The following is a 27,312-nucleotide window of genomic DNA, read 5'->3' as shown; positions in this document are numbered from 1 at the left end:
AGGAGACATGGAAGACCGGGTGGACGCGACGAAGATATCGCGGAAGAAGAAGTCGCACTGCGACAGGATTAATGACCTGAGAGATACGGAATGGACCAATGAACCGCGGGGTCAACTTGCGAGAAGCCGTCTTAAGGGGAAGGTTCTGAGTGGAGAGCCAAACTCTCTGACCGCGACAATATCTAGGGCTCTTAGTTCTACGCTTATTAGCAGCTCTCACAGTCTGCGCCCTATAACGGCAAAGTGCAGACCTGACCCTCTTCCAGGTGCGCTCGCAACGTTGGACAAAAGCCTGAGCGGAGGGGACGCTGGACTCGGCGAACTGAGATGAGAACAACGGAGGCTGGTACCCGAGGCTACTCTGAAAAGGAGATAGCCCGGTCGCAGACGAAGGAAGCGAGTTGTGGGCGTATTCTGCCCAGGGGAGCTGTTCTGACCAAGACGCAGGGTTGCGAAAAGAAAGACTGCGTAAGATGCGACCAATAGTCTGATTGGCCCGTTCTGCTTGACCGTTAGACTGGGGGTGAAAGCCGGAAGAGAGACTGACGGAAGCCCCAATCAAACGGCAAAACTCCCTCCAAAATTGAGACGTGAATTGCGGACCTCTGTCCGAAACGACGTCTGACGGAAGGCCATGAATTCTGAAAACATTCTCGATGATGATTTGTGCCGTCTCTTTAGCAGAAGGAAGCTTAGCAAGGGGAATGAAATGAGCCGCCTTAGAGAACCTATCGACAACCGTAAGAATAACAGTCTTCCCCGCTGACGAAGGCAGTCCGGTGACAAAATCTAAGGCGATGTGAGACCACGGTCGAGAGGGAATAGGAAGCGGCCTGAGACGGCCGGCAGGAGGAGAGTTACCGGACTTAGTCTGCGCGCAGACCGAACAAGCAGCCACGAAACGACGCGTGTCATGCTCCCGGGTGGGCCACCAGAAACGCTGGCGAATGGAAGCAAGCGTACCCCGAACGCCAGGGTGGCCGGCTAACTTGGCAGAGTGAGCCCACTGAAGAACGGCCAGACGAGTAGGAACGGGAACGAAAAGAAGGTTCCTAGGACAAGCGCGCGGCGACAGAGTTTGAGTGAGTGCTTGCTTTACCTGCCTCTCAATTCCCCAGACAGTCAACCCGACAACACGCCCCTCAGGGAGAATCCCCTCGGGGTCAGTGGAGGCTACTGAAGAACTGAAGAGACGAGACAAAGCATCAGGCTTGGTGTTCTTAGAGCCCGGACGATAAGAAATCACGAACTCGAAACGAGCGAAAAACAGCGCCCAACGCGCCTGACGCGCATTAAGTCGTTTGGCAGAACGGATGTACTCAAGGTTCCTATGGTCAGTCCAAACGACAAAAGGAACGGTCGCCCCCTCCAACCACTGTCGCCATTCGCCTAGGGCTAACCGGATGGCGAGCAGTTCGCGGTTACCCACATCATAGTTACGTTCCGACGGCGACAGGCGATGAGAAAAATACGAGCATGGGTGGACCTTGTCGTCAGAGAGGGAGCGCTGAGAAAGGATGGCTCCCACTCCCACCTCTGACGCGTCAACCTCGACAACGAACTGTCTAGAGACGTCAGGTGTAACAAGGATAGGAGCGGATGTAAAACGATTCTTGAGGAGATCAAAAGCTCCCTGGGCGGAAACGGACCACTTAAAGCACGTCTTGACAGAAGTAAGGGCTGTGAGAGGAGCTGCCACCTGACCGAAATTACGGATGAAACGACGATAGAAGTTCGCGAAGCCGAGAAAGCGCTGCAGCTCGACGCGTGACTTAGGGACGGGCCAATCAATGACAGCTTGGACCTTAGCGGGATCCATCTTAATGCCTTCAGCGGAAATAACAGAACCGAGAAATGTGACGGAGGAGGCATGAAAAGTGCACTTCTCAGCCTTCACAAAAAGACAATTCTCTAAAAGGCGCTGGAGGACACGTCGAACGTGCTGAACATGAATCTGGAGTGACGGTGAAAAAATCAGGATATCGTCAAGGTAAACGAAAACAAAGATGTTCAGCATGTCTCTCAGGACATCATTGACTAATGCCTGAAAGACAGCTGGAGCGTTAGCGAGGCCGAAAGGAAGAACCCGGTATTCAAAGTGCCCTAACGGAGTGTTAAACGCCGTCTTCCACTCGTCCCCCTCCCTGATGCGCACGAGATGGTAAGCGTTACGAAGGTCCAACTTAGTGAAAAACCTGGCTCCCTGCAGGATCTCGAAGGCTGAAGACATAAGAGGAAGCGGATAACGATTCTTCACTGTTATGTCATTCAGCCCTCGATAATCTATGCAGGGGCGCAGAGACCCGTCCTTCTTCTTGACAAAAAAAAACCCCGCTCCGGCGGGAGAGGAGGAGGGGACTATGGTACCGGCGTCAAGAGCTACAGACAAATAATCTTCGAGAGCCTTACGTTCGGGAGCCGACAGAGAGTATAGTCTACCCCGGGGGGGGGTGGTTCCCGGAAGGAGATCAATACTACAATCATACGACCGGTGTGGAGGAAGAGAGGTGGCCCTGGACCGACTGAACACCGTGCGCAGATCGTGATATTCCTCCGGCACCCCTGTCAAATCACCAGGCTCCTCCTGTGAAGAAGAGACAGAGGAAACAGGAGGGATAGCAGACATTAAACATTTCACATGACAAGAGACGTTCCAGGAGAGGATAGAATTACTAGACCAATTAATGGAAGGATTATGACAAACTAGCCAGGGATGGCCCAAAACAACAGGTGTAAAAGGTGAACGAAAAATTAAAAAAGAAATGGTTTCACTATGATTACCAGAAACAGTGAGGGTTAAAGGTAGCGTCTCACGCTGAATCCTGGGGAGAGGACTACCATCCAGGGCGAACAAGGCCGTGGGCTCCTTTAACTGTCTGAGAGGAATGTCATGTTCCCGAGCCCAGGTCTCGTCCATAAAACAGCCCTCCGCCCCAGAGTCTATTAAGGCACTGCAGGAAGCTGACGAACCGGTCCAGCGTAGATGGACCGACAAGGTAGTGCAGGATCTTGAAGGAGAGACAGGAGTAGTAGCGCTCACCAGTAGCCCTCCGCTTACTGACGAGCTCTGGCCTTTTACTGGACATGAAGTGACAAAATGACCAGCGGAACCGCAATAGAGACAGAGGCGGTTGGTGATTCTCCGTTCCCTCTCCTCAGTCGAGATGCGGATACCTCCCAGCTGCATGGGCTCAGCACCCGAGCCGGCAGAGGAAGATGGTAGTGATGCGGAGAGGGAGGCGACGGAGAGCGCGAGCTCCTTTCCACGAGCTCGGTGACGAAGATCAACCCGTCGCTCAATGCGAATAGCGAGTTCAATCAAGGAATCCACGCTGGAAGGAACCTCCCGGGAGAGAATCTCATCCTTTACCTCTGCGCGGAAACCCTCCAGAAGACGAGCGAGCAAGGCCGGCTCGTTCCAGCCACTGGAGACAGCAAGAGTGCGAAACTCAATAGAGTAGTCTGTTATGGATCGATTGCCTTGACATAGGGAAGACAGGGCCCTGGAAGCCTCCTCCCCAAAAACAGATCGATCAAAAACCCGTATCATCTCCTCCTTAAAGTCTTGATACTGGTTAGTACACTCAGCCCTTGCCTCCCAGATTGCCGTGCCCCACTCACGAGCCCGTCCAATAAGGAGAGATATGACGTAGGCGACACGAGCAGTGCTCCTGGAGTAAGTGTTGGGCTGGAGAGAAAACACAATATCACACTGGGTGAGGAACGAGCGGCATTCAGTGGGCTCCCCAGAGTAACACGGCGGGTTATTGATTCTGGGCTCCGGAGATTCGAAAGCCCTGGAAGTGGCCGGTGGATCGAGGCGGAGATGGTGAACCTGTTCTGTGAGGTTGGAGACTTGGGTGGCCAGGGTCTCAACGGCATGTCGAGCAGCAGACAATTCCTGCTTGTGTCTGCCTAGCATCGCTCCCTGGATCTCGACGGCTGAGTGGAGAGGATCCGAAGTCGCTGGGTCCATTCTTGGTCGGATTCTTCTGTTACGGTGCGTGAATGAGGACCCAAAAGCGAATCAACTTAAACAGAGCTTCTTTAATTACCAAACATAGGTAGGCTCAGATGGACCGGCAGATTCCGACAGGACAGGACAAGGTTACAGCAAACATGACGACAGTCTGGTTCAGGCATGAATGACACAAACAAACAAGAATCCGACAAGGACAGGAGCAGAAACAGAGAGAGATATTGGGACCTAATCAGAGGGAAAAAAGGGAACAGGTGGGGAACGGGGTGAATGGGTAGTTAGAGGAGACAAGGGACAGCTGGGGGAAAGCGGGGGAGAAAAGGTAACCTAACACGACCAGCAGAGGGAGACAGGGTGAAGGGAAAGGACAGAGACAAGACAACATGACAGTACATGACAGGTACTGTATATCTAGATTTTTTTTTATGTTGTCACTTATTAAAAAGCATTGTTGGACCATTAAAGGTCAAATACACTGCATTTCAAACAGTCAGCAATAATCTAATGAATTCAAGGCTTGTGAAGTTCAACCTAGTAAATATAGGCCTTCCGCAACCAGAAGACCCACTGATCATTTTATTATTTTATCAAAATAGTTTAACCAGCTTTTTTTTGTGCAATAATCACTGATCTGGCTTTCAAGTCTGTCTAAGAAAATGTGTTACAAATGTAACTGAAACCATGCACAATGCACATGAACTAATAATGACTAACTTCTTGTAGCAGGCGTTAGGCTATAGAGAATGAACAGAGGTCTCATCAACAATCTCTTAAACCCACGTGCTAGTGATTAGCCAGCTAACCTTTATATTTCACGTTTAGCCTACTTGGATCTATACTGAACAAAAATATAAATGCAACATGCAACAATTGAAAGCTTTTACTGAGTTACAGTTCATATAAGGAAATCAGTCAATTGAAATAAAGGCCCTAAATAAAGGCCCTAATTAGGCCCTAATCTATGGACTTTACATGACTGGTCAGCGGTGCAGCCATGGGTGGGCATAGGTCCACCCACTGGAGAGCCAGGCCCAGCCAATCAGAATGAGGTTTTCCCAAACAAAAGAGCTTTATAACAGAGATAAATACTCCTCATTACTGCCCACCCCCTTTTATTGTCCCCAGCATAAAGTGCGCCTGTGTAATGAGCATGCTGTTTAATCAGCTTCTTGATTTGCCACACCTGTCAGGTGGATGGATTATCTTGGCAAAGGAGAAATGCTCACTAACAGGGATGTAAACAAAATACGCTTTTTGTGTGTATGGAATATTTCTGGGATGTTTCATTTCAGCTCATGAAACATGGGACCAACACTTTACATGTTGCGTTTATATTTTTGTTCCGTGTATTTGCTAGCTACAAGGTTGAACAGTTGAATTGTTATGAACACACCCTTCTGTCATTCTCCAACTGTTTGAACAGCATGCTAGCCTGTCCAGTTTGTTCAGATGTTGAAATCAAGTGGCCTACCTTACTTCTCAGAATGAGAACGAATGCCATTTCTCTATATAAATTGTGTGTTTATGCTTATTGCACATTTATAAAACACAGACTAGACAGCTAGTATAACAGTCTTTGGCTAAAATGCTGCTAGCGGTATGTGGTAACCCCAAAGCCGTGCGTGACAAACTGAGCATTCATTTTCCATCATCAATGTTCATTGACACTCGTTTTAGTAGTGTCTGCAATGCGTGCAATTGGAGTAGTTGAGACATAAAAAGGGTATCGTTAGAAAAATATACATCTCCTCCTGTTACAGTAAAATAATGTCTCAATGTGTGTTGGTGTCCATATGACCCATTCTGTTGGACCAAGCCTCCAATATAAATGGCGAGCTGAAACCGCTGGTCAGAGAGGAAGATGTGATCTCTCGACTGTGTTGGCGTGAGATGCAGGGGGAGGGGCTTGGCATGTGTGTAGACCATAGAGAAAGAGGCGAAGCGAGAGCTATAAAAAAAAATCTGTCAAAAAATCAGGCCAATGCATTTCTTTGGGCTTATTTTGAAACTAACCTTGTCGCCTGCCTTCCCGCCTTTGGGACAACGACTCCCTTTGTTAGGGCGGAGACGTGTATCTCGTCACACAGATCTCTGGTATAAACGTCAAGGCGCACACACAGCGCAGATGGACCAAAGGAGACGAGGCCAGAAATATAACATGAGAGCAAGCGGACATAAATGCTCCTAAAAAATGAAAAAGAACAAAACCTTGAGTATTGCGTAACAGGCATTTAAACGTCGCGCAAAAACATACATTCAACACATCGCCCAAGTGGGACTTTGTTTTGTTTCCAATGTACTGCCTTTCCTGTGGCATTAGACATTAGGCCCGCAGGCAGGGTGAGGAGGGGAGGTGGGGGGAGGTTGTGAGGGGTACTGGGGTGAAACTATAGGCCTGTCGGATTAAGACACTCCCTGCCCGCTGAGGTTGAATAACCAGTCTCCTGGGACACCGTTCTGGTTCAGCCTGTCTGGTGTGCGTTTGTACTGTGTCTCCATTGTTCCTAATCAGACATTAGAGAGAGGACGTGACCCTCACATGTGGAATGGGCTGGGGCCAGGAGAGAGTATCGGCTCAGAGAACATCATTCATTTGCTGACTCTTTATTTTATGATGAATGGATTATACAGTATATAATGAAAAAAATTGCCCATGCCCTTAATGTATTTGTAACACTTAATTTGAAGATCTGCATATAAACTAATCATAAACATTAGTACATAGTTTGTTTACTTGTAAATCAAGTAAACACATGTATAAGGCTTGTCGTTCATGATTTGTATATGCTAATAAGTACATGAACAAAGAGCTAATTAATGGCTAATAAACTAAATGGTTTGTGAGCAGTTTACCCTCAAATAAAGCAGCGAAAAAGTATGAAAAATCACAGTCTGGGTGGTCTGTATAATCAGCACATGTGCATTTTGGCTTGCCTGCGGATTGGTTTTGCATACATTTCTGGCTGCACTCACTATCACTGCGTTTTATTACTTTATTGGGGCGACTATACTGTAGGCTCTCTATATTGTTGCACGTTTCCATGGACCATAGTCTTAATTTGGGTACATAACAGTCTAGAACTCGCTTACTTGAGGTTTACCAATGAGTTTTACTTCAATGGATCCAACTCATCAAATTTGGCATGCCAAGGACCTGAGCATTAACCGCAGGGCAAGACATTACAAGGCTTCCCAGTAAAATAGAAATATAGGCAAACAAATAGCACAACTCCAAAGACAGCTAATTAACTGTTGTGTTCGGGCTACGCACGCACGCACACACACACACCTTGCCGCACAGTACATCCCTATGACTCTATAAACGCCGCTGAGTTAGCCATCTGGTGTTCTGGGACTGGTAATCCCCGGCTGTGCTAGGTCATGTTATGGGGATTCGAGGAACCCAGAGGAAGTGTTCTCCTAGTTCTCTCTGATTGGTTTAATCACCATTTCCAAGCACAAGCGCTTTCCTCAAACCCCCAAATAAAAACTATTTGTATGGCACTGGGACACCCGGAAGAGACGTATGACCCATACAGTCAGAGAGGTCTGGTGAGGACATATTACATACAGACCCCTTTGTGAATTAGTATGTAATGTGTAATGTCGGACAGTGTAACTGACCCAACACGGGCCTAGCCTCACCGACGCATTGAAACATAAATATGACATTAGGCACATAAATAAAATACTAATACTGACTAAAACAAATAGACTCCCATGTAAACAAAGTACGTAAGCACAATTCTGCTCCAATGAACACCTCTCGCACAACAGCGAATTGTAAAGAGGACGGTTGCTTAGTTCGGCAGGGCTAAAGGCTCACTATAAAAGCCGCCGAGTCGAAAACCTCCGAGTCATAATTCATAAAAGGGCCTTCTAACTACAAACAGAGCAAATGGGGCGCATCAGTCTTTCCATGCTGGAACCGTAGAACACCGGGGCTGACCTGGGCTATGAAAACAGGAGGGTCTCCTGTGGGGCAGGGACTCAATGAGGACACTCTCTCTCTGTTATCCTCCGGGATCGTTTTGCACTCAAGAGAAAACATTAGAGTGAGATGAGAGGGGAAAGGGGCTCGGGCTACTGCAGTGTGTGTTCCAGGGCTGAGGTGAAGGGAAGGGGAGGCGGTCTGGAATAAACTGATGACTGGAGTGGGGAAAAGTAGTAGAAGGAACACAGCTGGGATCGGGATATTATTACTGCAAACGTCTGCAGTGCTATGTGGCATTGTTGACGACTTTTACACAGAGCCCGTTCGCATGTGCGCTAATGGTCTAGTATTTGCGGTGGCACACATTCACGGTTTCTACGGGGTGGCTTTGAAAGCGTTTCACATCTTCTTGGATCTGGAGATCTCCTTAGTGGACAGTTAAGTCGGGGGTATTAGGAAAGCATCCAGTATGGCGAGTCAAAAGAGTTATTCAATCACGACAGAACTCTCGGTGAGCATGTAACTAATGACCCCCGCAGCACACCGTAGGAGTGCGTCCCAAATAGGCCTCTGTCTGTGAATAGATGAATGCCTGTGAGGATCTCCAAGACCCACCATTACACCCTACTCAGAAGGGATTTAAGAAAAGCTTGGAAATGCCTCTAGACACATTAATAACAACGAGTCCTCTCCTGGCTGTTACCGACACCTCCCCTGCCAGAGGAATAAGTTATAGGCTATTCTGTGGAAAAGGCTGGATGACTTTATAATCTGTGTAAATGAGCTGTTTCGGGTTCTAGATAATGGCTTGAATTATTTGATCAAGAGCACATTGATGTGACATGCCATGGAATTAATCAATTGTTAACCTTCGTTTCAAATGCAGTACATTCATCTAATCTAAGCAATTTGTCATGTTTTCTTAGAACGCGTTTCTATTTTCTGGCCCCAATTTTTTTATTTTATTAAGTTGCATTTGGCCACAAAAACAGCACCGGCCCAGGCTTCATATTGTCTACATTTGACATATCAAGCATTAATATCTTCCTTTTCCACTCACTTCAAGTTGAGTTGGATGAGGGGGTTGATGTGTTCAACTCTCTGTTCCAGGAAGTAGGCCTACTGTAGAATACTGGGGATCGTGACTAAAGCACCCTCAATTACCTCACTCACTTACCACTAGCCAAAACTGTCTGTGCCCCAAACCCTTTACTCACATGAAATTTCATAACGCATAAATCAAACCTCCGGCTTGGACACCGAGCGGACCGAGCAGACACACAAAGCTCATACATGTGTTGTGTCAATGTCTCATTTAGAAATAATCCTTAGGCCCCATTAAATGTTTCCACTCCCCCCTTCCCCCCGTGCCATTACTTGCATAAATGTCATTGCAGCTTCATTTTTTAACTTGGCCTTTTACTTGAGTGTTGAAGGAAATGAAATTAAAGGGCCTTCGACAGACAGCCTGAACGGTGGAGGAAACAGAGGATGGACGGCATGGCTAAAACAGATTTAATAAACTAATGGATTTAATCAACTGGCTTTTTCGCCTTCAATTTAAAGTGAGGATACACTGTGACTGCTCGTCTGCCTCCCTCAAGCATATTACTGCGGCTGGTAACAAGGTTTTTAAAGGGTAATGGTGTGCCTCTCTAAATCAATTTCTACCACGGTTTTGCTTATGTATGCAAATCAACCACAGGCGTAAATGTACAGCCTGTGCCTGTTGTTGTTTTTTTTTTTTTTAAATAGATTTTGAAATGAATAGATTGAGGTTGATCCATGTGTCTATAAACTGGACGTTCACAGACCATGACAGTGAATCGCCAGGATTCACTCTGGAATTCCAGGAAATATCTATCTTCTTTCCTATCTTAAAAAAAAACTAGTGGTAGGCTACTAGGTTCTACGAATAACACAAAATATCCCCCCCCCCCCCCCATCAGCTGAAGTACGCTACCACAGCTTTCTTCAGGAAACAAAAGGTGTTGTGGAGGGAAGCAGATGTACCCAACACTTATACGTCTCACCTACTCATACCTCACCTCATCATAACATCATACGGAATATAAAATATAGCATGACATGACATATCTCCACTGTAACTATTCCCCAAGTGGTTTCTGTAAATGAGAAAGTGTTCTCAGTCAACTAAATTCAGTCAACTGAATGAAAAATATAATGATAAAAAAAAAAGATGTGTCTAATTTCGGTGCAGCAGAGCGGAACGTCTCAACGGTGAATCAGAGGTAGTCGAATCTTAACCTGCCGCCGGAGGGTTGCGAGACGGGCGTCTGACGTCAGACTCATTTGTATCCATCCTCCCCTTACAGTTCCACTCCTCACAAGCCTCTCTGCTTATGTCTGAAGATGCACCCATAAGGACACTATACATTCACTGGCCAATTTATTAAGTACGCCACCCGTTCACGAAAATGTATCGGTCCTACAGACAAAGTTGGCAAAACAAGAAGAGGCGGCTCCAGTGGGCACGCGATCACCAACACTAGACAATTGAGGAGTGCAAAAACATTGCCTGGAACATGACAGCAAGTTCAGTTTACTTGAGTGACCTGCGCAGTCCCCAGACCTCAACCCAACAGGGCATCTTTTTCAATGAGATGGAACGGACTGTTTGCAGCATGAATGTACTGCCGTCCAAAATATGCAGCAACTGCGTGATGCCATCGCTTCAGCATGGACCAACATCCCTGTGGAACCTTTCCGACAACTTGTAGAATGCCCCAAAGAATTCCGGATGTTCTGGAGGCAAGGGGTGGGGGGGGGGGGGGTATGACCCGGTACTAATTCCTAATAATCTGTCCGGTGAGTGTATGTGAGGGAGTGCCTGTCCCGTAGTGTAAAACCGTGTATCTCCCTCTCCAGCTGCTTTAATAATGACACTTTGTACGCTTCTTTATGAGAATAGATTGGGCTGAGAGGGTCACTCCAAGTAAAGAGTAAAGCTCTTGGTGATTTGACATAGGCACTCTTGCAGGTGATGAGGGATTAGATTACCAGCATATAACACCCTCCATAGATGAAAGGCTTTTCAGACGTTTGACGGATTATCGTTTTTGCTCACTTAGACAGCTGGAAGGCGGGGCAAAATAACACCATATAAATCATGTGTTCCTAGGTTCTCCAACGGGCAAATGGATTATAAAGCAGGTCCATATGCACCAACAATCACATACAGAAGGCCACACGTAAAGCCCTACTCCTCCAGAGCAGACAGCTAACAGGCAGGCGATGAACCGGTTACAACAACAACAGGAAGCTTCTTTATTTGGGTTGTGGTACCGATCGCCCTCGGCCCACTAATGATAGAGCACCAGACTGGCAGCTAGCCTCTCACAGTCTAATCTCGGTTTAACCCAGAAGTCAAATCTTGTGTAATTTGGTCCGCTGCGTGTTTAATCTTTGTGTTCATACTTGTTAGAAATGGAGAGTTCACGCAAAAAAAAAAAAAAAAACGAAGTCTCCACCCTTGCAAAAGGAAACTCTTAGCCAATGCACCCCCCCCCCCCCTCCTTCCGAACTGCGTGAAGTACTCGAGGCAGAGCAGTTTAAGCACCTCCTTCGACTAACCCTGATTCATCCAAACAACCAGTGAAGAAAACCCCAAAACTGGAACTAATACTGCTCTTTATCTCACCCATCTCATCCCTTCAATCTACACGCAGAATCTGCCCACGGGAGATTGCTCACAGTCAGGAAGCCATTTTGCTCTCTGGGGAGCAAGGCTGGGTCGGGGAGTTATTCAAAAGCTCGCAGGAGTCCCCTTGTTCTATAATCCCCTTCAGTGGCCCATCTTGTGGTCATACAGCACAGGAGGGTGAAACAAAACAAGTGGGCTGTTCTCACTGGTAGGAAAAGCTCTGGTACACTATAAGTGCGATTGCTTTTTCCAGTAGACTCTAAGCCTAAACCATCCAACTGAGGGGGGGGTAACAAAATACATTCTCTATCCAAATTGTGAAGAAAAATAAAAAAAATCCCTCATGATATTGTTGAGGAGATACCAGAGGCCAGTGATTTCCCTGCCTTCTGACTCCCATACTCCTAAATGTACTGCATTATATCTGATAAACATGGATCAGGCATGAGAGAAGGGTCAGAGGAATGAAAGGTAAACATGTCTTCATGTCTCGATTTCCTCACTCCCTACTGGCATTGAGGATGGATTATATGTGACACAAGAAATCTCCCAACTTCTTGAGCCCCGTGAGAAGATTCATTAGAGTCGATGGAGAGCTTTGTTGTACAGTATGTCCATAGACGTGAGTGTGTGTGTGTACTGTATATACAATATATATGTGTGTGTGAGCGTGTGCGCGTGCGTGCGTGTGCATGTGTGCGCGTGTGTGTGTGTGTGTGTGTGTGTGACTTGTTCTCCCACAGCCCACACAGTCTAATTGATAGCGGAGGGGAGAAGCTTCGAGACGCTTCTATGCTGCTGTGTACAGAACTGCCTGCCTGGCGATTGTTGCTGGACCTGCCTGTTCTCAAGTCTCGACTGCTATGCACAAGGCTACTGTTTTCGATGTTGAACATACATATCTAATGTAGGAGGACATCCTTGAAGCGATATCGCTGTAGGCTACAGTATTTTTTATGATCCCATGAAGCTGAACACCTATCTAATAAGTTAGACTCATAATGGAGAATACGTGATAGGGTAGTTCATTTGGAAATTGTATTTAAAACATTTTTTTTACTGCTACAGTATCCCATTGATTAGCTGTGATTAGATGGATCGAGATCACAGAAAATATATGTTCTACATTTCACAAAGAAACCCCTTAATATTTCATTTTGTCTACAGTAGGACTGTGATTATAAAGAAACCTGGGATATCTGGGATATGTCTTTGTAATCACAGAAACGGCTTCTTTGGAGTCATCTCAACAGCCATTATGGTAACTTTCAACTTTGAGTCATTGTATCAATTTTAATGATACCACTCCAAATAGTGCATTCTACAGCAGCATACAAATGGCAAGGCAACAAAATGTAGATTTGTTTAGCATATTACCGCCTGCGTTTTTGTATGATGTCAATAGGCCTGTTGACGGAACAGGGCGATCCACAGACATTCCCGTTCCGCGCTTGGAAAGAGCGATCAGCGGAGAAATAGAATCCACAGTTCCTTGGCACACTCATTTTTCACCTTCCTTTTCTCTCTCTCTCTCTCTTTCGCTCTTTTCTTTTTCTCTTGGTGCTTCTTCCCAGGTTGTCATCTCAAGTTGTCATCCCTGTACAACCCAATTGTCTCTTTCTTGTTCTGTCAGGAGGGCCAACTCTTCTGCAATCACCCTTGGTTCTTATCACCTCTAACGCAGAAGCTATGCCCCGGGCTCCAAAACATAGGGAGAATAATAATGGGAGAAATGTGCATTTTATCTGCTCTTCAAGCACCTAGATTCTTCTAGTTAATTTCTTCAGCGTCGGTATGAAACATCAATGACAAAAGCACATGGATGGGTTCTTGAAGCAAAGCCAGAAAATGCAGACTCTGCCTGCTGTCACTTTCTCCATTTGTTCTCAGTGGCTCTCAGTCTCGGTACTTCTGTCCATGTTTCAGGTTTCTTCAGGTTTACAAACGGAACACCATTATCATCTTCTATCTGTTTCCCTCTGGTTGTTAGAACTTCAACTCAGCATTGACTCCTGTCCCCGTGTGGTCCTACATGACTGGAAGCAGTGGTTCCTGTGTACCAGCCTGCCACTCTAACCCTATGCTGCCTGTATGAGAGAGTGAGGGTGTGTCTCTCTCTCTCTCTCTCTCTCTCTGCATGTGTGTGTGTGTGTGTGTGTGTGTGTGTGTGTGTGTGTGTGTGTGTGTGTGTGTGTGTGTGTGTGTGTGTGTGTGCGTGCGCGCGCGCGCTAGACAGGGAGCAAGTTTCCCTGTGAGGTCATGGCTAAGAAAGGGGGCGTGGCCCCAAGGAGCACGGTTCCAGCCTCCTCAGAATGTCTGACACATTAACCCTTTGTTGCACTTCCACGAGACTGGAACGCGTATGGAGTGCAGTGTGAGTTAGTTTAGCTCCTAACACATCAATGTAGTCATTAATGGGAACAACATCCTGCAGGTAACATCAGAGCACAACATTCTTCGATATTCTCTCATTGGGCACAGTAAACATATTATTTCCGGAGTTATTCTTATGACCAGAAAAAGTGAAGTATTACCTCGATATTAAAATGGACATGACGAGCTGCTGATAATAATAAAAACACAGGGCTATCGATACATTGCAGCCGCAGCGTGACGGGATGTAGGGAGCAGGACGTTTTCCGTTTTTGGCGTGATGTAGCAGAGGGTTTGGTGAGGTGGGGAAGGATGGCGGTTTTCTGGTTGCCCAAAGGATAGGTAGTGTGTCATAACAGGAAGGGAGTATCATGATGTGGTCACTTAGTACCTCCTGGGGCACAGGTCTTCCTAAGGAATGACTTGTGGTTTTGACCAGGGATGGGCAACTAGTTCAGTCGGGGTCTCAACTTACTGTTGCTAGGTAGAATAGTAAAATACACCAGGTGCAATTTTAAAATGTGATTGTGCATCAGTTTTTCTCTTATGACAAGTCACTGATAGTCAGTCAATTAGCCCATGTCAGCTAACATTATTTACATTGGTAAGTTAGTGTAGCGGCCAGCAATCTAAACTTGTAGTAATCATGGTCGAATTACCGATCGTGGGGCTCCCGTTGATTTTGTTTGTCACTCTCACTCAAATATCATATAAAAAACTGCAAACATTTGTCATCACGTCCCATGGCAAAATGTACAGAACGGCAGCACACTTGCTTTAAAACTGCCACGTTTTCTCTACCCCCTTGGTAAAATGTGTAGAATTGCACAAATTTGACTCTAAAACGTAAATGTTTTCAAAATATGAAACCTCACCCGGCTGACCCACTCTAGTCCTAATAGGAGAATTTTACAGCGGGACGTTTTTGACAACAGACCACATGTGAGCCCGAAAGTTAACTTCCATGAATGTGATACAATAATGTATGGAATCGACTATAAATGTGGTGGCAAATATAAAATAAAAAAGTGATGAAGCAGACAAAAACATCTCATTGCCTAAGTATTCGGAGATAACAAAAGCACTACTTGGAATAACGTGAAATCCGATCTGTAAAATGAAAAAATAAGTCATTATTTCTACGGCAGCCCTGTCAACAGCTCTTTTCTCCTCAGCAAGAGCGAGGCCAACAGATACGTTAAAACACATTCTGAGAATGTAAGTCTTTTGCAACAGGGTATTATTGGCAATTACCCCCCACGTGTCTTCCTCATATCTATCTATCGGGTCGCTGTATTCACATTAATCATGTAAAATGGACGCCACTATATTTACTCTGTTTGAGAGCCCTTTTGCCAATGCACTGGTTATGACTTAATCAGCACAATGACTTGTGCTTTGGCAGGTAGGCCTATTACTAGCATATTAGTGGACAAAAAAACATTACTGCCTTCTTGGGATGTGAGATGTACCAGATGGCCTTTTCGCAGAGCAATATTCTATAAATGAAAAAAATATATATATTTGGACTTATTTCACCCACAGAGCAAAAATAAAGTAATCAAAGAAGATGAATAAGGAGCTAGAAGTGCAAGGTCAAATACATTATTTCTGGCCTCTTCTTGTGGTGTGAATACACACCGCGCTCCTATCCTCTCCAATTTCTGCGTTATAAAAGGGCTTGGGGAGGACTGGCTCCACATCACAATCCTGGAAGCTGGTGGACGTCTGAGGAAAGCCAGACTCCGGTGTTTAGGTCTGGTCAACGTCTTCCCATTTGTCCCGAGACAATGGTTCTAGAACAGAACATTGGAGCTATGTTGACCGGTCTAGATTTTTTTTTTTAAATGCCGACTATTATTGTAACAAACTCTGACAAGCCGAGTCAGACCACAATAGGCATTCCACCAAGTGAAAAGTAGGGCATCAAGTGTCACATGTTGTGTCTGTCTTTTTCTGTCTTCATTTTAATATTGTCAAATCACCTGATTGCTAAAAAAGCTCAAGAGTGAACAGTAGAACTTGTCTCAGTGTTTGGTCTATAGGCATTGGTCAGTAACCTAGGGAACGCTACAGTTGGCCCCCATGAGCCAGACTCAATGGTGATGTGCCTGTCTGGGGCCGCCGCAACGCTGGCTGCGTGGGCCAACAACATCCCCATACATCAAAACTAATGGACCTGCTCAAGTTGAAAAGTAACATTTGGTGCCATGCGTAGACCCCTATTAACATAAACTGCCAAAGGAAACAATGACACAAATCGGATTATGCCAGAAAAAAAATGAGCGCAGGAGGAAACACTGAAAGGATAGAGGGAGAGTTTTGTCACAGCACCCATTATATTAGCTAAACGTGTTGGCTTTAAATAAAATTTTAAAAAGCCAAAACGGTTGTCACCCAGCTAGGAGCGAACCTGCTCGAGTATGTTATTTGCCAAAGTCTATATATATGTCTTTGGGATGTCAAATGTTATGTTATGGCATGTACTCTGGTGGGGTATCAGTGTGTCACCGTATGAATCATAAACTGCCATCTGTCAGTGATAGGGGGTCTCAGAGTGGCCTGAGGACTCGTCAGGAGTGGGCTGCACAACCTAACCCGGCCCCGCCCTGGTCTGGAGCCCTCCTCTATGTAACCCTATCTGGCCCAGGCATGCACAGTCACAGTCCCCACGTCACTGTATCGCCCCTGAAGCATGTCCAGGCAGACTAATGCACTGAGATTACACCATGGCTAGGTATGTGTGTATTTCCACGTTTATGTGTTTGTGCATGACAGTTTGCGCACTGTTTCACCCACTTTCCATGTATATATTGTATTCTAGTCATGGCTCATCCTACATAAAACATTTTTTTTAAAATCTGGATTATGTGTGTATTGTTTAAAAAATATATACAGTATATGTTGCTAGGTATTACTGCGCTATTAGAGCTAGAAACACAAGTATTACTGCACGGTTAGAGCTAGAAACACAAGTATTACTGCACTGTTAGAGCTAGAAACACAAGTATTACTGCACTGTTAGAGCCAGAAACACAAGTATTACTGCACTGTTAGAGCTAGAAACACAAGTATTACTGCACTGTTAGAGCTAGAAACACAAATATTACTGCACTGTTAGAGCTAGAAACACAAATATTACTGCACTGTTAGAGCTAGAAACACAAGTATTACTGCGCTATTAGAGCTAGAAACACAAGTATTACTGCACTGTTAGAGCTAGAAACACAAGTATTACTGCACTGTTAGAGCTAGAAACATAAGTATTACTGCACTGTTAGAGCTAGAAACACAAGTATTACTGCACTGTTAGAGCTAGAAACACACGTATTACTGCACTGTTAGAGCTAGAAACACAAATATTACTGCACTGTTAGAGCTAGAAATACAAGTATTACTGCACTGTTAGAGCTAGAAACACAAGTATTACTGCACTGTTGGAGCTAGAAACACAAGTATTACTGCACTGTTGGAGCTAGAAACACAAGTATTACTGCACTGTTGGAGCTAGAAAGACAAGTATTACTGCACTGTTAGAGCTAGAAACACAAGTATTACTGCACTGTTGGAGCTAGAAAAACAAGTATTTTGCTGCACCTGTCAATAACATCTGCATATCTGGCTACGTGACCAACAAACGTTGATTTTATTTGATGAGTGCTTGATAGCAAAACGAGGAATAATCCTCACAGTTTGTTCCCACAACCACTGTTCCTTTGCTCAGCCAGTCTCCATGCAAAAGCTAGACACTTCCTCCCTCTAGTGGTCGCAAACAAGTCCTGGTGCCCTGATACTTGCACAACACCCAGGGCAACAACCACATGCCATGTGAGAGAACAGAACAGGCTTCAATACAGAGGCCAGGTCAGGACTGAACAGATAGGGCTTAGAGTTAATACCTTGTTAGAACACTACAAAGCAAGGCATTAGATGCTTGATCCCTCTGACACCTATCAGGACAAAATCCTACTTTAACACTACGAATCGTATCCGTTGAAGGCAATTTACTAAAATGCTCTAAATTAGTTGTAACCAATCACGCTATCGTCATCAAAACATGACCCAAAACAATTCAACTTAATAAATTCAATAATTTCTCAGTCGACATGGTGTAAATATAAACTGACATTTGCCACAATGTCTTAATGACAGGCCCAGACTGGGCCTGGTTTAATTGTGGTTCATTGATGTGACCTGGGTCTGGACAATAGGGAGGTAAACAGGGAGGGAGGCTTGGAAGCGGCGGCTTGGCGCGGTGACAGCCAGAGTTGGCCCAGGCCAGCCAACAGCCACGCTGGACTGGATCGATGTGCTTTGGGAAGGGGGGGGGGGTGATTGGGGAAATCAGTCATGCTGAAAATATGGAGCAGAGCATTGACGCACATGGACAGTGCCTAGCCACAGCAGCGCTTATCGACTATTCTGGGCTGGGGGCTATTTTGGGAACCTGTGGACACTGACACTGTTGTCCTGTAATTGCGTTACCTCGCTTGACACCCTAGATATCTCTTATTAGCACCCCTATTCAGATCCTCGCTGAAAACTAGACAGAAAGAGCAGAACAGATCATCTCTTCTACTAACTCGCCCAGACCTTGTCTGTAGCCCTTCTCCTCTAGGGTACTACAGCCCTTAGGCCTAGATCATAGACGTAGAACACAGAATGGACTAAGGCAATTCATTATTAGGAATCCAAACATTCCTTTCAGACCAGAACGAATAACTGTCTCTTCCATTGCACCTCGTTAATTGTACCATCAATGTATTATTAGTTGACTTGAATGGTGTCGATCTGCAGTGAATCCCATCCATCTCTGCTAGAAAAATGATGCCAGTGATGTCTCCAAGTCGTAACGGTGTCCTGATACCAAATGTTACAGAGATGAATGGGGGCCTGGTACTACCAGAACAAGCTTATGAGCTTCTATTGTGATGGGTTGGGAACACATCTAGAATATAACAGACTGCTTTGTCTCGGCTCCGGGGAGAAAGTGTGTGTGTGTGTGTGCGTGAGTGCATGTGCGCTCATGTCTGTGTGTTCAGAGGGATTGTCACTATTGGGGGCTAAAGATTTCTGAAGCCAGCAGAATTATATTATGACATGTAGGGCAGAGAGAGGCAGGCTCCAGTGGCAAGCAAAACAAAGGATAAACCAACCCGTTATTAAGTCACCCTATATGGCGCTTTCCCTGAACATGTACACTGTAACTCCATAATCGACATGCATGACTGATTTACTATGAATAATAGTTATTCTCATGAACAACACAATGACATAGTTAAATAGAGCCATGAATAGTAGTTATTCTCATGAACAACACTATTACATAGTGAAATAGAACCATGAACAATAGTTATTCTCATGAACAACAATAAAATAATACCATGTATTGTTGCGGAATAACTCTCTGTTAACTCTGGTGTAAAACTCTGTCACAGACTACGAGAATCTTTGTAGATTGAAATGTTTCCTATCGCACCAATTTAGACTTCCCTAATCCCTACATGAACTCCACTTTGGAACGGGTTGGCGAGACATGCGGCAAGACCTGTGGCGATACTAATCTGGTCATATTATGGGCGAGTGTTCTGTTCTGTTGTCTGTGCGCTAGATCTCTGTCTTTGATCTGCTCATATGATTGTGCCACAATCACAGCTGGAGGACTGCTTGGAGGCAAAGGGGTAAGACTGAGCTCAGAAGACAGAGTTACTAAAGCTCCCCCATCGTATTTTCATGTCTCTCGTTTATTTAACTCACGGTCGAGGAGTGAAAATGCGAATTTTGGAATAATGGATTAGGCTATATGTCATTTAAACTTTGGCTTTTTATTATTTGATTATTTAGTTAATAAACCAGTATCAATATATTTTCTTGGAAAACTTGGGGATTTGACATGGGTAACCCTCATGGTGTGTGTGTGTGTGTGTGTGTGTGTGTGTGTGTGTGTGTGTGTGTGTGTGTGTGTGTGTGTGGTGAAGGGGTCTATCCTCATATGGGATCATGGCGTGTCTGATCATCGTGACTCTGCTTGGCTGCGGCCCATCGCCCCCCCAAGGAAAGACATCAATGGACACTGGCTGTGCCATCGATACCCCGGTCCCAGCGCCCTCAGGGTGGGACACCCAGAACAACAAAACGCACCACAGCCAGACTACAAAACGCACCACAGCCAAACTACAAAACGCGCCATAGTGAAACTACAAAACTGACCATAGTGAAAACGCACCACAGCCAGACTACAGTGCCATCACAAAATGCTCTAGAACATAACAAAATGCTCAACACTCCAAAACACTCCATAAAAACATTGAAAACACACCACAGAAAACTGCTGAAACTAAACAACGAATAGCAACACCACCAAATTACAGATCTTTGGCTTCAACATTGGCTTCTCTTGCCACCCACTTGAGGGTGTTTTAGCACCAACTAAAATGCTGAGTATGTTACTATAAATAACAATCCCGTGGCATATCACAACTTCCCTGAAAGGCAAAGAGCACAAAGTGAGCACAAAGTGATACAACTGAAACCAAATGCAGACAAGTGCAATATGTTAGAACTGTTAGGGAGAGCACTTCTTTCTGTACAGCAGTGAAACTTTGTTAACAGATACAATGATTTGGAGGGGAGTCTACTTCTCCATAATATTCCTCGATGAGAACCTTATGAAGGTTTACGATCCACTACATAAGAAACCCTTTTGTATCACCAACCAACAGGTGAAAAAAAAGAGGCAACGCATAACAAATCATTATTAAGGATTAATTCATGATCATTATCCTTATTTAATGGTGATTAATTATGTCTTACTGGTTACAGGGAGAAAGAAAACTGTAATCATTTGTCATGCGTAATGAATGTGAAAAACAACTTATGATAGAGAACATACAGTCCAGTATTTGTTAATGATGTGGGGGGAGTAACAGTATAACCTGTCCTGTCTGGAACTGAGAGGAGTAACAAGGGGGGGGGGGGGTTGATACAGTTAAATACTGTGCTATAATTTTTATACCATATTATATTGATACTTTGACTCCAAATATCGATTTGTAAAATGTTGTTTTGTTGGTAGGTAGCGTTAACTAGCGCTACAATATTAGAAAAGAGGGTTCCACAATAGTTATTTGGCTGTCCCCATAGGATAAGTATTTTTGGTTCCATGTAGAAGCCTATTGGGTTCCATGCAGAACCCTCTGTGGAAAGAGTCCTAAATGGAACCAAAAAGTGTTCTACCTGGACCCGAATAGGGTTCGTCAAAGGGTTCTCCTATGGGGACAGCCCAAAAAATGTTAGGTTCTAGATAGCACCCTTTTTTCTAAGAGCGCAATTGGCGGTACCTGCGCCAAAACTCCAGTATTTTTCATCCTACAGCTTGTTCTCCATCTTCATCTTAAATAGTGAGCCAACATGTTTTCAGGACTTTTATTTCCATGACTGATCAAAACTCATTTTCTCATGCTCTCTCTTGTCTCTCTGCAGCAGACATACAGTGAGCAATATGTTTGGAGCATAAAATCGTGGTATCGAATTGCAATACATAATAGAATCGCAAGAATTGTGAGAATCGCAATACATATTGTATCGGCACCTACGTATTGTGATATATCGTATCTTGAGGTAATATCGTATCTTGAGGTCCCTGGCAATTTCCAGCCCTGGTATTTGTACAGTACACACACACACACAGTACAGTTGTGTCAGCAAGTAACTCATCACAACAAACAGCTTACACCACAGGACTGTACCTACCCAATGCATGAGTGCCTTCGAGAGGAGGTGTTGCTATGCACAGCTTTCCTGGGGAAGCGAGAGTCTTTGTTCATCATTGTGCCGGCTACTTCAAAGAGCCAAAGGTACCGGTGGAATTCAGAGATGCAACAGCCTTCAGATGACAGGGGATGAACAGAATGGACCGCAACATTTATGTGGCCTGTCTTGGTTGAATGTGAATGTCCAATGTCTATTGGTACTGTTCAGTTACAAACTAAACATGGTACACCTTGTGAGAACAATCGGTCCACAAAAGCAGAACCAAGTTACACCTACTGCATCTAGCAGAGACACAAGAGGGATTAATTCAAGTTCTGCACGGTCAATAACAGGTTTTCACGCAAATGTTAGGGCTGGTTTGTGTCCATGCAATTCCTGAGAAGAAGAACATGTTATGATAAAGTAGTGCCTTCATTGAAAAGCAGAAAGCTCAACTGAGCTACCAAAGTTCTACAGGATCTGGTCCCTGCAGTGGGGATATGTCCTTTTTTTTTTTTTTACTGATAAAGTTCACCTAACTCTGTGTTAACACACCTAAAAAGGCAGAATGATGCCTGTTAGGAGCCCATCTCAGAAAGCATATGAGTTTACCAACGGGCCAAATCAAATCAATTTAAATTGTGGCTCATATCAGCTGTCAGCACAGGTCTGGAGCTAATTCCCTGCTTGTTTTCCGTTCTGCTCACCAGCAAGAAGCTGAGATAAACTTTTCACTTTTACTCCTCGCATTCCTAAATAGGTTAACAGCAAACTCAATCTTCCCAATAGCCAGAGGACTGACAGGGGGAGGGGTGCGAGAGTCCTCCAAATAGGGTCCAAAAGTCGCCTTAAAAACAAATACGGCGCTGTTCTAGAGCCCAGAAGCTGCTTCTTTCTTTGTTCAAATAAAACCTTGAAGAAATTTATAAAAATCGAGTCAGAGAGAAAATAATCCCAAAAATGCTCCCAGGAGTGTGTGGCCCCTCAACCGTTTATATCAGACTCTCCTCTCTTCTCTTCTGAAACTACTGGGACTAAACTCTGGCCTGGAACAAGAAACAACAACACTTACTCCGCCTTGGAATAACAGACAACAACACTAACTCTGCCGAGAGAGAGAGAGAGAGAGAGAGAGAGAGAGAGAGATAGAGAGAGAGAGAGAGAGAGAGAGAGAGAGGGAGAGAGAGAGAGAGAGAGAGAGAGAGAGAGAGAGAGAGAGAGAGAGGAAAGAAAAGATAGAGAGAGGGTCATAAGATGAGAAGTTGGAACAGTCTGAATGGTGCTAGGGGCCGGTTTGTACTGCTGAAGCCTACCAGGACTCTGCTAGTGAAGGGGGGAGGCAGGAGGAGAGAGGTATTTTCTAAACCCAGATGCAAGGTTCCATTGCGGTCCTCTACGGATGCCTCGTCCAGTTCCCTACAGCTCCGCTACAAGCCGCACTCATAGGACTGACCTGCTTCCAAATGAGGCAGCAGCAACTCACCCCAGTAGCTCAATAAAACTGTGTTTTTTAAAAATCCAATAGATAATGGGAGGGGGAGGTGTCATGGACATGGAGTTCTGTCTGAGTGCTTAAACTATGGAGCGGCTGCGGATCAGACTTTTTTTACGTGCACTAGTCCAGAAGCTTCTGCGCATGTGTTTATTCTATATGTATAGTCTGATCACAGGCTACTCTGGCAAATGCTGCTTGTTTAACCCTTTACACTCATGGGAATTGGCCTATATGGATAGGGTTTAAAATACATGTTTCTTACAGAAGAAATATGAAACGCATGTGCATAACCATGGTAGCAATTGAAAGGGAGCAGGTTGTCATGCTGAAACAGCAAAGGGCCTTCCCCAAATTGTTGCCACAAAGTTGGAAGCACAGAATCGTTTAGAATGTCAATGTATGCTGTAGCATTACAATTTCCATTCACTGGAACTAAGGGGCCTAGTCCGAACCATGAAAAACAGCCCTAGACCATTATTCCTCCTCCACCAAACTTTACAGTTAGCACTATGCATTCGGGCAGGAAGCGTTCTCCTGGCATCCGCCAAACTCAGATTTGTCATGCCAGATGGTGAAGCTTGATTTATCACTCCAGAGAACGCGTTTCCACTGCTCCAGACTCCAATGGCAGTGAGCTTTACATCACTCTAGACGCTTGGCATCTTAGGCTTGTGTGCAGCTGCTCGGCCATGGAAACCTATTTCATGAAGCTCCTGACGAACAGTTCTTGTGCTTACATTTCTTCCAGAGGCAGTTTGGAACTCAGTAGTGAGTGTTGCAACTGAGGACAGAAGATTTTTACATTCTACACGCTACAGCTCCTAGACATTTCCACTTCACAATAACAGCACCTACAGCACGAGCAGGGCAGAAATTTGACAAACTGACTTGTTGGAAAGGTGGCATCCTATGACGGTGCCACGTTGAAAGTCACTGAGCTCTTCAGTAAGGCCATTCTACTGTCAATGTTTGTCTATGGAGATTGCATGGCCGTGTGCTCGCTATTATACACCTGTCAGCAACGGGTGTGGCAGAAATGGCCAAATCCACTAATCTGAAGGGGTGTCCACATACTTTTGTATATATAGTGGATGTCACCTGTTAAATCCACTTCAATCAGTGTAGATGAAATGGAGGAGACAGGTGAAATAATACTTTTTAAGCCGCGAGACAATTGAGACATGGATTGTGTATGTGTGCCATTCAGAGGGTGAATGGGCAAGACAAAAGATTAAGTTGGGGGGGGTGCAACTCAATTTTAGGAAGGTCTGTTTAGTAAACTCAGCGTAGATGCATAATCGTCTTTCCCCTCTTCATATGTCCTTGAATGTGCCCTTGGTTATGAGTCCTCAAGTTATTCATATGAAAACAGACTCATATTTGTTTATGGTCATGCTTCCTCTGCAGTAAGATCATTTTTTACATGAAAGAAATGTCTCCTGCTGCTGGTTTGCAGCAAAGGAGGGCAGGCATGTTGTACGGCATGTTGCACGAGGCTCCAGAGTGACTACGACATGGGTGGGCAACATACGGGATTACTGTCAAGGAAACACATCAATCCAACAGTCTGAGCATAAACCCAGAGGCAAAAATATGTATCTAAAATACATAATATAGCAGCCTCTGGTGGAAATTAGAGGCATTACATTGTTTAATTGTTTGTCCAATTTCAAAAAAGCGAGGGACAATTTGGATCCATAACATGATTCAAACATTGGCCCTGATGTCGTTTTTAGCGGAACACTGTGCAAAGCCTTGTAAAACCAGACCCAGAGCCTTGTAAAACCACACCCAGAGCCTTGCTTTACTATAAACAGGCTACTGTTGTGTTCAAGACAACTGTCTGGTGACCTAGACAGAGAACGAAAAGCCGTACCCCAAAACAAAAGGATTAACCTGAGCACAATCAGTGTAAAAGGACAAGGATGTGGGTTTTTGCACTATGTCATGTCATACAGAGGGTACAGCAACTGCAAGGAGAGTTGAACCACCTGGAGGCACTTGAAAGTGAATGCCGTTGGGGTCAGGCCTTGATACTTTACGCCTGCTAACGCCGGACAGCACTTAACAATCCTCAAGACCAGACAAAACAACAGGACTGAACAACATACAGTAAGTAGCATATGATTGAACTGTGTTGCTAATGAAACGAGCATCAATGCTATGAAAAAAAAGAATGCCTCACCTGACTTTGACCCAGTCAAAGGTATTTTTCTAACAATCAACTAAAAACCAGTTTGAGGTGCAGTACTTTCATTCATCGCTCAGAAATTACTTTTTTAAAAAAAACGTTTTTTATACTGTGACTCACTTTTATTAGGGAAGTGCCTGTCAGTCCAGCCGTTTTTCTAAGGCAATCAACAAAAAGCACAATATTGATAACAATATTGATAACAAAACATCACATTACACCGGAAGGAACTACTGTGGTTTCCTCCAACATGGTCTCCAACATTTCCCTCAAACTTAAACATTTATCGTCTCCTGCCCTGATAAACTTAAGCTGCCTGTCTGTACGTTTTTCCAACAGACTGCTAGTTTGTTTAATTCGTCCCCTTATCCAGCCATCCTGCTATAACTCATCTCCAACAGCTTGTTTCGTTCTCGTTGTTAGGGGCACTGTACATTCTCAGGGGCTCAAGCCCTTTATAAAGCTCTGTCCCTACAGGATGGTCCCTCTTTCTAATTATAGTTTTAAAAAGTCCAAATTTCCATGAGATGGACAGATCTGAGATAAACCATAAAGATGGAGTGCCTTTCTTGGTTATTATCACACACTCACAGGCAGGACCATTAGGAGTAATGCTTAAATGCCCGAGCAAAATTATCCCACCAATAAAATGTAATAAAGATGTATGAACGTGTAAAAAAAAAACATCTGTTTATTTATATGCGAATTAGAGGCTAGCCTCCACATTGGTGACAAGGTTTTGTACCATGTCAACAGTCTCAGGGTTTTTACGTTTTTCATGGTTGCTGAAATACGTTACCTTGCTTACAACAATTCAGAGACACCTCTTTAACAGTCCTGTGTGCTTACTTCTTACTTCTTGTGAAGGTGTGTGTGATGTTGATGAGTGCAATTTTCTCCATTCTCCTAAACTGCACTTTGCACAAGCAACACATGGTGTATAAACTGGAAACACCCATCCCTCTGAGGCAGACACTGTCACAAACATATGAGAAAAAAAACCCGGTGAGTGTTTTGCTGTTTGAAAAAATATGTCCTACCCGACAAAATGTTTATTTCGCTCCTAAGCAAATAAGGTCAAGTGCTCTTTAATCGGCCCGGCTGCTTCGTCTCTTCAACACAAACACAGTAAATATTTGATTTGCATCAATATCATGGGTTATGACTTGTGGGAATGGCGTAACAGGTTCATTAAACGAATCCTACCAATAGGCTTAGTCAGAGAAGGGCTTGAACAGCGTCCCTATCAGGCAGCTGTCCTCATTAAGTCCTACTAGAATGAGCGTGGCTCTGCCTTTTCAGGGGACGTCACGCATCACGTTGCTTTCTAGTATCCGAGCAGAAGAGTTGACGAACCGCCGCGTATGACAAAAAGCCACCTAGTCAAGAAACACATCTGTACTTGACAACGCAGAAGAACTTGAGTATATTGTATGACTCCACTTCAAAGAGAGTCTTAAACTTAGGCCTGACCAGGTTATTGGAGGGGAGATTGACTTAATCACTACTTGTTTTTGTAAGAAGTGTTGACAAGCTGAATGTACCGAGATGTCCGTTTAAACTACTAGCACACAGCTCGGACACCCATGCATACTCCACAAGACATGCCACCAGAGGTCTCTTCACAGTCCCCAAGTCAAGAACAGACGATGGGAGGCGAACAGTACTACATAGAGCCATAACTACATAGAACTCTGTTCCTCATCAGGTAACTGATGCAAGCAGTAGAATCAGATTGAAAAAACGGATGAAAATACACCTTATGGAACAGCGGGGACTGTGAAGAGACACACACAGGTATAGACACACATACGCACTCTACACACATGTACACATGGATTTGTATTGTAGGTATGTGTTATTAGAGTAGTGGACTGAAGGAACACAATGTGTTTGGTAAAGTGTTGTGAAATGTAATGTCATG

The 27,312-nt window shown here is 44.7% G+C and overlaps 1 protein-coding gene across 11 annotated transcripts in view; it reads right to left on the bottom strand.

Annotated features, from left to right (window-relative positions):
- LOC110530132 (3',5'-cyclic-AMP phosphodiesterase 4C) overlaps positions 1 to 27,312 on the bottom strand; it is a 63,237-nt gene that overhangs the window by 31,538 nt on the left and 4,387 nt on the right. For 4 of the 11 annotated variants that reach the window (XM_090182020.1, XM_090182019.1, XM_090182022.1 and 1 more), the window contains exon 1: positions 12,955 to 13,828. The exons of 5 other annotated variants lie outside the window; for them this stretch is intronic. In XM_090182020.1, coding sequence (XP_090038146.1) covers positions 12,955 to 13,082 — 128 coding nt within the window. In that variant the 5' untranslated portion in view covers positions 13,083 to 13,828. Of the gene's footprint in view, positions 1 to 12,954; positions 13,829 to 21,702; positions 22,735 to 27,312 lie in introns of those variants that run through there. 2 more of the 11 variants (XM_090182024.1, XM_090182023.1) reach the window with 2 other exon arrangements.

The sequence above is a fragment of the Oncorhynchus mykiss genome, chromosome 8 (assembly GCF_057628025.1).
Source record: "Oncorhynchus mykiss isolate SJ-2025 chromosome 8, ASM5762802v1, whole genome shotgun sequence".
Taxonomy (NCBI): domain Eukaryota; kingdom Metazoa; phylum Chordata; class Actinopteri; order Salmoniformes; family Salmonidae; genus Oncorhynchus; species Oncorhynchus mykiss.
Note: the sequence above shows the minus strand (reverse complement) of the source record. Positions and strands in the feature narration are given on the sequence as shown.